Below are 14,901 nucleotides of genomic sequence, written 5' to 3'. Positions count from 1 at the left end.
CATTTAAGTATTTAGTTGTTACCTTGAAATGTATGGATATATAAGCAAGCACTTCCTTGGCAGCTGAGATCAACATTATAAAGAAAAACCAGAGGCATGAGCCAATGCCCAGCATAATCTCTGCAAAAAGGCCATCTTTTTGGAGAGTGTGGAGAATATGAAACTGGTGGAAAGTCTGCAAACCACCTGGCAATTGCTTGACACAGATTCCCATCCCAATCCTATGTCATTTCAATTATCATAGGACACCTTCCTGAAAGGCATCGAGAATGGCTTTGTAGATCAATCCTGAGAGACACTGATCATGTTTTTTCATGTGTTCCTTGACTCAGCCAAAATCCCCTACATTCACTGAATATTTTGTATGATCTTTACCTGTGAGAGCCTAGGCTCCTAAGGGTATGTCTATGGCAGAGAATATATAACAATACAGTTGGCATTATACTTTAAGAAATAATTTTACTTAACATTTGAAAAATTTCAAAACCAATTTTAGTGTCCATCTTTCCAAAGCAGGAGAAAGAAAAAATAGCAAACATCATTAAAATTCTCCATAATGTAAACTTCCTTTATGTTCCAAATTCTTTGCTAGCCACCTTTCTACCGATGTGAGACTTACAGAGTGTTGAAAAGTAGAACAGGACATCTCAGAGAATCAGAGTTCATTCAGTGGATATGGTGAACTGGATTTCTGGAGGTTTTTCACGCTTCTCTTTGTTCCTTGACTAGAACATTAGGGATAATTCTAATCTGATAACAGTAATCTCCACATTTCCAGTGTTTAATTGCTCAAGAGTAATGCAAAAATAATGCCTTGATTGGTACTTTGATCATTGGGAGCCGCTTGTATAAAAAGAGGACTAGCACAAAGCTTGATGTACAGATTTGAGGAAGTTTCTCTGCATTATGATTAATACCATTGTGCTGAATTCAGCTCTGTATCCTATTACTCTAAGTGGGGATCAAGTGGTATCTTTCTTGTGTTAGCCCTTCACTCACTAATAATATCAAGTCAATATGAAACCAGACAACAGAAAGATGGAAACAGAAGCATGCCTGTGCACGGTGGTGATGGCTCTAGCAAAAAAATGATGGGACTGTTCCTGTTCTGTGATCTCTGTGTGTAAATAAAGTCAAATTTTAGACAATTTGATTCAGATCTTACTTGCACAAAAGCTGTTACTTAAGAATCAATGGCACTTACACAAGTAACATATTGGGGCTGCTCCCCCTTTTTCACAACAATGCACCTGACCTCAATACTCGGACTAAATCACTGCACCAATTCTGAAGCAAATATGTCAGGATTTAGGCTCAGATAACTAAAAATTACATTGTATTAATTTTCTTTGCTCCAAATCCAAGACTGGAAATGCAAACACTGGCAGCTTCTACATGCAGTATTGCCATGTCAAGTAACAAGCAAATACTCCAGGGACAAGACTTTTTTGCCCGCTTCCATCATACTTCCCTGGGTACCAGAGCAGGATTTATTATTTCTCATCGAACAACTAAACAATTACGTATGGAAATCGAAAGAACACCAAATACCAAAAAGAGCAAGAACTGTAAGGAATGCTACATTCTGTTTACTGTTTATTTAAAATTTTAAGAAAAAAGTTTCACATCATCTATTGGAGACAGTATTAAACTTGGGAAGACCAGAGTTAAGAGTTTGTCTCCAAGTTGACCAAAGACAGAAAGCGTGGGCTCTGTGTAAGGAAAATACTTAGGTTTAAGGGAGCATGAAACACCATTTTTCTAAAAACTTAGAAAAAATACCCTCTTGTCTCAGCCTCACGTGAAAAAGTTTCATCTGTCATATAAATAGTTTCTTTATAGCCGCTCCTGTTATAAGTGTCACTTCCTTAAGTGATTCTATTAGGCATCCTGAAGAATGCAACTGCCCCACGTTTCATGCTTAAATTCAACAGCGGTTTGGTTATCTGATTCCTTACGCACAGTCTGAGGAGAAGGCTATGGTAGTACTCTCTTGTTTCTATCTAACAGAAATATGGAACTTTAGCAAAAAAGAAAAATATTAGCCATACCAGTTCCAGCTGTAATTAAGAAAAACACAAAAAAAAATCCATCAGACTTCATCTGCTATTAAAACAACTGCCTAAGATTTGCATGAAAGATTGAAATGGAATTATACCAGGGTTCAAGGGAGAGGTCATATTTAAAAAAAAAAAAAATCACTAAGACAATCAAAGGAAAACACTTGAAGATTCACTTTGACTGCAAAGGCACAGGCACAGTGAATACAATTTCAAGACACTGTTCACAGATGACAGATGTGAACGTTAAAGATTTTCTTTTCCTGACCACACTTTTTTGTGCAGCTGTGATATGGCAGACAGGCAGGAACCTGACAGTACATAGAACAGGCCTACAACAAGCCAGGATCAAGCAAAGCTGGGATCTTCAAGAACACTCACATGTTTCAATTTCTTTTGAAAGACCTAAATTTTACTGGAATGAAAAGCTGTTAAAAAGTAACTATCAGAACACCAAAACTGTGCTGATGTACTTTGAATGCTTATTGCTCCTAGGAACCCTTTCTCCAATTACCGTTCCTCTACTTTCCGCAGTTGATCCTGGTTTTAGTGCATTTATCTCAGTGTCTTAGTCTGCCTTGCAGAAGTCTGTTGAAAGGCTCCTATCAACTTACACAGGAGAAGAATCTGAAATTGGTTTTGGAGGCCTTCCAAAAGACAAAATCCGTTTCTGGGGGGGGGGGGGAAAGGTTAAACTGTAACCAGGGGAGAATGGTACTCGAAAGTACTTTATGAAGTTTGGTCACAGAAATTATCTTTGTGAAATACTTTTAGGACACTTACAAGTTCTTTTTTTTTCATGCACTCCATAAGAATGATGAACAGCTGATGAGCTTGATTCCTGTTGTAGTTAAAGGTTTTCTGGATGGTAACTAGAAGCTGGTCCCTAAGGGATTCACTTATTATCCTAAATGAAAAATGAAACATAAAAGAAGACATTGCCAGAATTAATATATATTCAGAAGGCCTGCTGTTTGAGAAACAATTTTTCATCCACCAGTGCAATGACTTCATTTTGAAAATAAATGAAAACACACAGCATCTTTGCATTCAATACAGGTAAGGACTTAATGAAGATTTAACAGTAATCAGGAAATTCATACCCAAACTGGCTCTTATGCATCTCAGTACCTCAGCGTTGATTTAAAAACTGGCAGGGAACTTGAACTATTGTTTCACCCTGGAATGTAATGCAGGTAGCTCTTACTCCTGTTATATATTATAGATATACTTTTGTTAAGAAGTGTGAAAAATATTTCACACTACCAATAGGTCATCTTGGTTGTCCTCTTAAACAGAGGATTTAAATTGCTAGTATATCTGAAAACTCATAATAATGAACTGAGAAACAACCAACCAAAAGATGATTACAGAAATTAGATCAAAAGCATTCTAGAAAGGTCAGAAATGTTTGATCTCTCAAAGCAATCTGAAACAGAGCCCTTCAATCTTCATCCATTCCCCAATAAAACACATGTATTTTCAGATGATGGCAAACATTGCCAGTAGGCATTCAAACCAGTGAGACAACTGAGCCTGAGAAGTGCAGTGAAATTCAAAGTTCACCGTGAGAAACTGATTCTTTTAGACAGCAGGGCTGACAAAAAATTCTCATTACAGACCTGCCTTACCAGATGAACACATTTATCTCATCATAATTATTGGAGAGGAAAACTGGACACTGCACTGGGAGGAAAAGTCATGTGGTGAGCAGATCTCAGACAGACTGATTCTCATAAGCTCTTTCAATTACCTATGAGCTGATATGAGGGATGAATGGGTAAGAGAGGGAAAAAAAATAGAGGAAAGTTTTATCTAAGCTAAGGAGGCTTGGTTGATGGGAAGGAAAAGAAAGTTGCTGAATCATAAATACTGTTGGTAGGATTAAGTATGTACTATGTGTAAACACACAAAAAAATCCAGCATCAGAGCTGCTCTCCCAATTCAGCAAACAATGTCTGCACTGCTTGACAATACTAGTTGTCTGCTTAATGCTTAATCCAAGCTAAACTTCAGCTTCAGTCAAGGAAGTGCAAGACGTGTGTGCCATACCCAAATCAAGACAATATACTAGGTTTTTGCCTGAATCTGGCTACTAAATATAAAACCCTGACATTAACAATGACAATGGGGAATGTATGTAACTTGACTGGGAGAAGCAATACTTTAAATTAAAAATGCAATTCTCTTCTTCTGCTTGGAGTATTTGTCAGGACAGATCTTTTACTCTGCAGAGCAGGTGAGCTTTATGCTGCTAGCATAGGCTTTGTATCTTCTTTAAATCTTCTTAAAATATCTACTTTCTATCAACCAAAGGGGCAGACAACCAACCTTAAGTGACTTTTACAGATTCATTTGGGCAATGGACAGGAGGACTGTGGAGCAGAATGCTCCAGACAATATCCTCCACTCTGTTGATGACATCAGGAAGCACTGCCCTGAAGAACCATCACAGATGCAAAAAATAGCAAGAGAATGGAAGAAAGCCCAATATTTTTTCAGTTGGTTTGGTGCTCTTGAAGAATAAAGCTCATTCACACAACACACTAGAATCAGGCAGTACAAATTTCGCAAAATTGTAGTTAACCCAGCCCTGGCCTGGGAAAAAGTAATTCTTGGGAACCACTTGTTCCTTACTTCTAACACGCTCAACCCAGCACCAAGTATAATGCAGCAAACTTTGATGGAGCTTGCACGATGGTGTGCTGCACTGAGAGAAAGCTTATTTCTAAGGACCATCAGATACATTCCAAGTGGTAACAATTTCTACTCATTAACGCGAGGGCTAAGGTCAAACAGGCAACAAAAGTTGACTGACAGCAGAATGCCACTGTCAGTAGCATTTTGTCACTGAGGTATTTTTTATGATGATTTAATGAAAGCAAGGCATATAGTCCTACATTGTCCTCCCAAGCAAGACAGCTTTGGTGAAGATCTCAAAAATCTTACCCTCCCTCTTCTGAATACTTGTGTGCAAATGACAGAATATCCGATGCTCGTCCACTACCATCACATATCACGACAGGGAGAGGGGGTTCTTCTCGTAGACACTCTAAGACAATGGAGATCACATTGGGACCCCCTTCCACTATGAGCCCAACTACAGGAACACCTTGCCCCAGCCCTGCAAAAACCAGAAGAACAGAAGCAAAAAAAAAAGAAGTGTCATTGAAACTTAGTTTAAGAGGTTGAGACATCATGAGTGGACGCGATTTCTGTGTCACCGCATCACTTCAAACCAGAGCAGTTAGGAAAAATGATGGCTATTTAATTGCCAATACCAGGAAAAATGTCCATATGCTGTTTCATGACCCCAAAAAGAAAAGAGCAAAACGTCTCTCTGCTCTTGCTTTTGCACCAGCTCCAGACTGATAATTTATTCACTCACTGTTGGTGAACTATTTGTAATCTTTTTCAACAGACACCATGTACAGATAAAACAGTTAACATGATTCTCCTATTACTTCATTAGTTTCACTGTTACTTGGATGGCTCCCAGCTACTGTGTCTTTGATGCTTTAACTCTTCATTGGTTACCTACAGGAAGTCTTCAGTAAGGTGACATATACCTATGCTTTCTCCTAAGATAAAAGATATGAAATTAGTGTCTTTATCATGAGACTGAAATGGCTGGCCGATGGAAGAGACGACAGCTGAGCATCCCTTTGCTGTCCCTGCCTCACTGTGATCTCCAGGCATAGGATGACAAAGGGAAGCCCACAGGTCACATGGTCTCAGTAGCCTTGGTCACAAGTTACTTGGGGAAATGAAAGGCAAAACATTATCTGACGGCTGACTAATCCCACTATTATAGACATTTGAATTCAGTTCTTAATCTATAAAATGACCAGCACTTTATAAAGAAGATGCACTTTTTTGTACAGCTGAGAACGTATGAGAGAGTTCATATTTTCAACCTTCACTCCTCTCTGAAGAACAGGAACACCATGCACAGTAACAGCAGAAGCTTCCTGACATCCTCCTCTCAGTATACCCCAGCTCTGAATAAGGACGAGTCACAGAGCATGGGCCGGCCTGTGTGTCCATGAAATCCTTAGTGATTCCTGCCGAGATTTCCAGAAGAGATGCCTGTGCTTGAAGTGATTAAAAAGAAACAAAACAACTCCCCGTATGTTGTTACTAGTAGGTGTACTGCAGCTCTTCATACAACGCTTAATTCCTACATGTATTCCCAGCTTCACCCTTCTCATGACAAAAATCACCAAATACTACTTATATCAGTAACAATATCCCCAGCCCCAGTGGTATTAAAAGAAATGATACATAACATCTTGCTTCTAGGCCCTCACTTCCTTATCTTCCAAGCCAGTAATCCCTTTCACAATGTTACAACTCTCCCAGCACTTCTGCAGAAGACAAAGATGAAAAAAGCATAGCTAGCATTAGCTATTTCTAATGTCTGTCGGAAACAGTGCATGACACCGTCTCCACACTCAAAGGCAAGGGGCATCATTTTGGTGAGTTCAGTTTCTTAAGCTTACCATAGGCAAAAAGCAGTAAAGACTTCCCAGAATGTTTCGGTATTTTGTGGCTGATCCCTAACTGTGCCTATCCGGCTTTACCTGCCACTCTACTTCATTTTTCTGCTCTACTTATAAGAGAACTTAAGCCCTATTATGAACTTGTGTAGAGTTAAATGCAAATGTCATTCTGAATGTTTGTTTTTTCTTATTTATATGGGGATGTTACAACTGCATCTGTAAGGTGTCAAAGGCAATCGGTAGAATTGATGTCTATTCTCCAGTAGCTCTTAACTGAGTGTAGATTCAAAGACTATTAACTGGTTTTGGACCATTTTTAATTAGGTTGTTGTGGTGGGTTTTTTGTTTTTGTTTTTGTTTTAAAGTTGCTGAAAACCCGCAGCTACTAATTTTTAAAGATTTATTTAATCTTTAAAGAAATACATTTTTTCTATAAAAATGTTAATGAAAAAATGTCTTTTAAAATTTCTAAGCAATTACAAAAAGAATTCTAGAAAGTTGTTTTAGAGAGGCTGTAACAACTGGCAGGAATTTTAAAACTGCACAAAACTCTAAAGATAAAAGAACTGATGTGAAATTATCTTGATAATGGCTTAATTAAAAATCAAAATCCCAGCTGAGTTTATCTGGAAGATCAAAGAATTTTGAGTGTGATATTTCAAATGAAACAAATTCATATAAAAGAGAAAATAAAATGTTCGTATGAACATTTGGAATCAGATTGCACAGGATTCCTGTAAACAGGAACTGTACAAAATCACCTCATTCTGTGCATTTACTGATGCTTATGAATTCTAGCTAGATGTGCTTCTTTACATTTCCCCTTTCCTTAAATTCTTACTGCTTTGAAGCTTCTCCTTGCTATTATTTCTCATTTTTCTTCCTCCCTTTATGCAATCTTTGCCTTTCTGGGTTTTCCATGCTGTTAGACGTGGGCTCTTTCATGACTTATCAGACAGCATACGTTCTAGTTCAGTCACAGTCCTGATCAAATTCCTGCTAGAAAGAGCTGCAAGAAGTATTTGATTTCAATACCTCAAAGTATTTCAAGCCCTTCTTCTCTCCCTTCCTTTAAGATATTATGTTTACAGTTTGCCCCACTGTACTTACGTGTGTTAATTTTCTGGAGGGAAATGTGTTTTTCCAACTGACGTCGTAACTTTACTTCAGCTCCATATTTACCTAGCGTACCATTGTCTGCCAGAATGAAGTGGGTATGGGAACTGTTGAGCACAGAGAGCTTGCTTAGAGGGTTTGACATTGTTTGATAAACCCGTGTTACCTGTGTGTCAAAAGGATAGATGCACCTAGATTAGAACAAAAAACTAAATGTGAAAATCTCCCACACCACCCAGCAGAAGCACAAGCCTTAAATCATCCAGACCTTTATAACCAAAAATAGGGGAAAATTAAAAATGGAGTGTGCTTTTACATTCAAAACTTGAACTCTTCACAGCAGTGTTTTCTTTGGAGGATGACAGTCACATTTGTGCACTCTCCTGTGTGTTCCCCTAAGCTCATTAATGTACTCTACTTGATCACACACTGTGTTACATAATCCTCTTACTGCATTAGAAAATACATTCTCATTTGGACTTCCTAGTAATTAATATGCCACTGCAGAGTACTCATCTACAACAAATGCCAGTCTTGTACACCTAAAGGCCCATACATGATTTATGGAAGTCTCAGCATGCCGCACTGAAGTTAGGACCTAAAACTCTGTCACCACAGGGAGGTCTCTACCATTGAAAGCAATGGAAAAACTCACTAGCTCCATATTTACTTTGAGGTCATATATGACAACAAGACAAATATTTAAACAACAGCTTTCTTCAAGAAACTTCAATTTCAGCTCTTAGGCATGCTTTAGAAACTGTGAAAATATTAGTACTCCAAAAAGATGAACAGCTGACATTGCTAATTACACAGGAGTTTCCTTAAAGACTTACATCTCTTCCTATCAGATCTTCCTTGTTTTCTACAATGCCCCATGGTGCAATTCCTATGGCACATATTCGTCCTCTGGATTTGGAAGAATGATCTTTCAAGGCATCTCCCACATGACGAATGACACCTATAGGTACAATTAATTTAATTCATTCTTGACACTTTTGAGAGATCATTAAACCATAGAATTTTCTTCTTGTCTCTCACAGAGCTACCTGCTTTTCTGGATTGGTTTCACTACTAAACTGGTAATGTCTACTTTACAATAGAATGCTCAATGTACATAAACCCATGCTTTTACTTTCTAACAGTTGCGTGTAAATCCTATTGCCTTTTCACATCCTCGTTCTGAATTCAATGAAGTATTTGAAAGACTTACCCAGTTACTTAACTTGCCACAGTGTAATATGTACCATTGTCTGAAATTATAATATTCATTGTACACAATACTAAACACATATGGAATGCTATCACTGGGGTCTGAGCAATCAAAAAACCTCAGCCCTGTAGTTTATCTAAGAAATATTTATCCACTTAAAAATGATTCTGAATAGCAATCATCACCTTCCCTTAAAGACATTAGACCTTTGTTGTAGAACAAATGTCAAAGGAATTAATTCTTATCTTACAGTTTTCTGAGAAATAACTGGATATAAAGATTTATTTCAGCTAAATAAAGATACTGTTATAGAAATATTATAATGAAAGTTTGCATCTGATTGTTTTTTGAAGATTGCTCAGAATTGATATTAACATAAATGACATGAATCGGAAACTGATTGGTCTCAAAATATAACAATATATAGGCGATCATCAAAACAGCTATTTTTCAACACGTCTTTCAAATTTTGGACATCATCTCAGGCACCATTTTTTGGACAGAATCCAGGAACAGTGCCAAAAACCTCCTGGTGGAGTTATGTGGACTTGCTGTACAACTGATGGTTTAGATATGGCCAAAAAGGAAACACAGAAACAGAAAACTGTTTCAGGTGGCCAGAAGACTAGAGGAAAATGCAAACAGGAGATTGCAATGTCTTCAAGTAGAGACTTTTACAATGGATTTCAGGTTTGTGTTTCAAGAGCGCTAAGAGTTCATTTAAGAACAAATACCTTGTATAATTACAAGACAGAGCATGTGCACGCATGGTGGTGGGTGATCCCACGGAGACAGTGACTCAAGGACATGGTATTTAACGATGATTATCAATTGATCACTAACTCTCGGAGAGATCACACAACCTAAAGCCTAGCTCAGTCCTTGGCTGCACGGACAGGGAAGTGTCAAATGGAAACAGAAAGGCTGTTTTACTTCAGGGATTAAAAGCTTCATGAAGCACTGTCTCAAAAATTGCAGCATCCAAAATTCAGGCAGGCTGCTATAAAACTACAGCAAGTTCAAAGGAAAGGTGTGATAATGACTGAAGGACTGGAAAACATGCTTAGCACGAGAGTTTTATGGAACTTAGTGCAGTTTCACAAAAGTGCTGTGTATGAAAACATGCTCAGGAAATATACTTTTAAGAACAGAAAGATCTTTGTACAAAAAACCAGCAAGAAGCTAAAGCTATTGAAATTTGGAGTAAAAGATTTCTTAACTACAAGAAATAACCAACCACTGAAAAAAAAAGTATTATAACTACCAGTAGATTCCTTGCTACTGAAACTAAGGATGAAAATATTTCTCAGGGGAAACACTGAATAATGCAAATCGATATTGACCCAGGAAAATCTTACGGTCTGGGCTGGGTAGGAGATTAACACAAATGATTACAATGCTCCTTTTTTGGTCTAGTGGATAATGACTCATTCATGTAGACTTAACTCTGCCTGTGGGAAAGATTAGTGAATGAACATCACTGCATTCTTAAGTAAACTAAAAGTGCTTGCAATTGCTTACCTGTACTAACACCTCCAGTGAAAATCCAAGCTCCTGTGGTCATGGCAGCCTTTATCAGACCTTTTCCAAATACTTGCTTTAATTTAGGTTGCATTTCAAAGTTCTGCAGGCCTCCATGGACAGAGATTAAGAGTTTGGGCAGTTCCAGTTGCCAGTCTTTCACCATGAGATGTAGCAGAGAATCTGGTTTAGTGTCATACGACACACGAATATACTGCAGAGAGCAATGTGTAATATTATTACTCCATCTATTGTCTATTGTAAATTGTCTATTGACTGAGCAAAGAATGGTTATATTAAGCCTTCCATCTTGAAGAAAGTGTTTCACAATTTTTAAGCAACACATTATTAAATTTCTCTTCTGCTTATGATTAGAAAAAACAGGTTGAAAGCTTTCACTTTGCTATTGAGAATTTACCATTCACTTAATGAATTTTAAAAGCACCATTTTCCTCTCTTCACCTGCAAAACTGACTGCAATCAAGTGATCCTAACCTCATATCACAAATCTGCATTGTTGGAAGCCACCTATTTAAAATGACTGGAAGGTGTCTTGTACTGTTCCTAAAACCTCTGGTTTGACTGCCAAAGAGAAGTAATGACCTTCATAATAAATAGAAGGTTTAGATTACATTTTATCCCATTCACTGCTGATGTACATATTTCTGCCTCCAAAGCATTTATTTGCATTCTTCTCAGTTTAGTTCCACCATTGTGATTTCTTTTCAAACTACTACTCTATCAAAGAAAACTATGAAATAAACTCATATTTATTTCTGCTTTAAAAACAAACCACCACTAACAAAACCCACCAACCTCTCCCATACATTTTGGGAGTTTTTTCAGTGTGATTGGTCTTGAGTGGCAGTCTCAGCACAGAGATAAGAAAGTAAACGGGCAGAGAAACAAATCTAGGTTTGGATTTGTTCAGAAGAGAAGCAAAACAGAAAGATTTTTTTCAGAAGCTTGACTTGCTGTTACTTCTACTGCTAAGAAAACTCAACAGTCCATTTTCCAGCTTGGTCAGCCCTCCATCTTTCAGGAAGGCAAGATTAATTTCTATTTTTATTAGACTTCAAACTTGAGGAAAACGACCTCTATCCATGCTGGGTTATTTGGCCCACAAATCTAATACAAACAGGTGGAATCTTCAGCATCAATACATGCAGCTGACTCCTTAGCTGTTATTTACTGACAGTACCTTCAATGAAGCTGTTTCACCAAGACATTAAAATGTGCTACCTAAGTAGGTATTTTTTTTCTCTGCCTTTTCTCTCTCTTCCTCTTTTTTAGCACCTTGTCCACACCTTTCTGAGAGAGCAGAGAGACCTTTGATTTCAATGGATTATGCACTGAGTGAGCTGGAATCCTGACATGTATCTATTAAGCTAGCATACCAGGTGAATGCCTTAGAGTATCCTATGTTCCTTACCATGGCCTTATTTGAATGTCCTCCTCCCTGGAACTCAAGGTTTCCATAGGCATCAGTTGGGTATGTTTGTGTGTGTTTACTGATGGACCATTTCTCTGGCTGAGCTTCCCCTTGCTTTGTTTCTTCTCCATTTTTATTAGCTGCTATACTTGGAGGAGGTGGAATATGTTGATTAATGAGCTGGCCACAGCAGCACCTGTAAGTTAAAATTTGAAGTGACTTTGATTACAGAATCTTAAATATTGGATGGCAATAATAAAAAAAAAAGAATAAATCAGAAATTAGATTTTCAACTGATCATGCCTTACTCTACATGAATCATAGAAACACCTCTTCTAGGTCCTATCTGTTGTATTTGCATATGCAAGTATGCCACAATTGATGATGGCTAGCATGTGACATAAACTATTATGTTATCCAAACAAGACAGATCACAATTTAGCTAACCCATGCAACACCAGTAATATTAATATTTGGACTAAGAATTTCAGTCCCCCTGTACAGTATTGTTACTGTCATGCCAACTGTGAAAAATGGTACCACTTGCTTCACAGTGCACGCTGTTGCATCCTTGCTTTCAGAATTCAGTGTGAACTTATGCTCTGGTTTGCAAAGCTAGGAACTAACTCACTGCCTCTCCTGCTGCCCAGCCTTATCATCTCTGTATTACATGTCCCATGCCTCTGTAGAGATTTGAGTGAAGCATGTCTTGCACTTTTGTTCCCCTGCCACCTCCCTTTAAGAGCAGTGAGCCAACTGGGTCTCAGTTTCACATGCCTAAATCCAAATCAAGTCCAGTTTCTTCAGTATTAACCTCTTCTGTTGGCCAAAACAAAAATGTAACAAAAATGTTACAAAAATGTTACCTGCTAATGTCTTTGCTGTTGGCAATTACATATATGCATTCTCTTTTTGAAAAGGTCTTCTCTATCCAAGCCTTTTGACCCTGAAAAGGGAGAAAAAATAAGGAGAAACATATTGAAATATTTGTGTGTGGCCGATACAGTAACATTTGCCTTCTATTTTCAGCTTCTGCTTTCAAAAACAAGCATCAAATTTGTTAAATCACTTTTAAACACCAGATACATCTACTCATGAAGCAAGTGACGTGAATTGCCCATGACTTGGATAAAATTCAAACCTCGAATGTGTGTGAAAACCTTTATGTGCAAAGATGCTGGTCTTGAAGTTACAGTGTTTATCTGAAGGTCTACAAAAAAAAAAATGGAGCTGCTTCTTCCGATTTTAGTACACAGCAAATGGACTCAAAGTAGTACAGAAAAACAGCATAAATTGTGACATAAACAGTTTAACGGTATTTACTCCAGATAATACTTCAGTATTCTTCTTTGTATGTAGAAATTGTTTCCAAAAAACCTTTCCCTGTTGGATTAACAATCTTCTCAAAATCACTTTTTCCTGTTGCAAATCAAGTTCCAATTCCTAAGGCATCTTCCTCTTAATAAGATGTGCCTTACAAGGAGACATTCTTTAAATTGAAAGGACATTTGACAGAAAAAGTACAAACTCTTCAGGCATGGCATATCTGTGAAACAGTAGGAGGAAAACAACCTTAAAGACAAAATAAAATTGTGTTGGCCTATTATACTGTGTTTGCAAACCAGAAATTAGACCAAGTTCACAGCCATTTTGGATGTATGGACAAGCTAGAAAAAAATCATAGATCTGCACAATGTGGTTAAAAAGTCTGTTGCAGAAGCATAGTCCAGTTGAGTTTGGAAACACTCAAATGCATGAGTTCAGAAATAGCTGCAGGACAGTTTCCCATAATTGCTTACTTGCAGACCCCCGGCCTTCTCTGTCCCTGCAACAATCAACAAGGCAAAGTATCATCAGGATTACAATAATAAACCAACATTTAGTGGTGAATTTAAAAAGCAAACTCAAAAGCAGCCTTTTAATTTTAAAAGAATGAAAAACGTTACAAAACACTCACTATTCCATGATACCGATGACTTTGCCTTGCTGATGAAAGCTGCTTCTTCTGAGTTTGAATTAGGGACTTGCATCTTAATTCATTTTTCAAGTAGCAAGCAAATGTTTATGTTTTGCTTTAGTTTCCTCTGTGGAAGTGAAATGAAATTTTTGCAGACAAAAGCTAAAAATTACAAGAGAACTTCCAGGGTGCCTTAAAAAAAACCCCCACCACCCCACCCCACCACCACCCCGCCCCTCAAATGGGCCTTTCGTAGACAAAGAACTAAAAACCTTGCTGATTTCCTGACTTAAGAATGTCAGCTGCAGATTTCTGTCGGATGAATGCTGTCAGCCTGTCTGGTAATAGCTTCGAGACTGGACTAGTCCCTTACGTGCTGCACAGTCTATAGCATGATGCATAGAGGGTGTGGTCGTTCATCTCTTTTTCTTGTGTGAGGCAAGAGCTGTCTCTGAAGTTTCTTTCTTTGTTGACTTGTTAGTTCCTGTCTGCCGCCTTTGTTTCCTCCATCATGTCTGAAGTAATAGGAGACTACTTGAAATTCCCTCATTGCAAATAATTGCAAATAAGTTGCAAACCCAAGCTTCTACTTCATGAAAAAGCTGTCCAGAACCCGTCCAAGTACATAAATGTTTGCCTCTTTCAGGTGCCTCTGAGCGAGAATGCCATGACAGTCAGTGGTCTTGGAGATCCCACACTTCTATTCTCCACCCTAATATACCTACTGATTTACTAAGGCAGAACCACATAATTTCATTTTAAAAGTTCTTCGGAAGCTCATAGCACCACAGAGCGAGCAAAAGTTAAGAAGTCGTTACACAAAACTTCATGCAGCTTATGATGTTCCTTGCTTCCTGAATGACAAGGCATATATTTCAGGCCTTTAGCATAAAGAGCTTGATTATGTAGCAAATTTAGAAGGAAGAGAGTATTAAATTTAATATCTAAAGGCCACGCGACTTGATCAGCTTTCCTGTCTCCACTCCACACATTCCTTCTTCAAATGAATGTAAAAAGCCCTTGTTCCCCAAAATATTTTCCCCCCAAAGCTTGTTTTTATATGCTTTCTGGCAAGGCTTTTACAAGATGACAAGTTTTAG

General features: G+C 37.9%; 1 protein-coding gene across 1 annotated transcript in view; it reads right to left on the bottom strand.

The window, feature by feature from the left end:
• TRPM1 (transient receptor potential cation channel subfamily M member 1) overlaps positions 1-14,901 on the bottom strand; it is a 132,231-nt gene that overhangs the window by 33,624 nt on the left and 83,706 nt on the right. Inside the window, exons 2-8 of the mRNA XM_009643825.2 lie at positions 12,711-12,790; positions 11,845-12,040; positions 10,413-10,626; positions 8,515-8,639; positions 7,673-7,844; positions 5,010-5,184; positions 2,844-2,967 (exon numbers count right to left, since the gene is read on the bottom strand). Coding sequence (XP_009642120.1) covers positions 2,844-2,967; positions 5,010-5,184; positions 7,673-7,844; positions 8,515-8,639; positions 10,413-10,626; positions 11,845-12,040; positions 12,711-12,790 — 1,086 coding nt within the window. The remainder of the gene's footprint in view (positions 1-2,843; positions 2,968-5,009; positions 5,185-7,672; positions 7,845-8,514; positions 8,640-10,412; positions 10,627-11,844; positions 12,041-12,710; positions 12,791-14,901) is intronic.

Source organism: Egretta garzetta, unplaced genomic scaffold (genome assembly GCF_000687185.1).
Source record: "Egretta garzetta isolate BGI_Z169 unplaced genomic scaffold, ASM68718v1 scaffold287, whole genome shotgun sequence".
Classification (NCBI taxonomy): Eukaryota; Metazoa; Chordata; class Aves; order Pelecaniformes; family Ardeidae; genus Egretta; species Egretta garzetta.
This window is presented reverse-complemented; position numbering and strand designations above follow the sequence as displayed.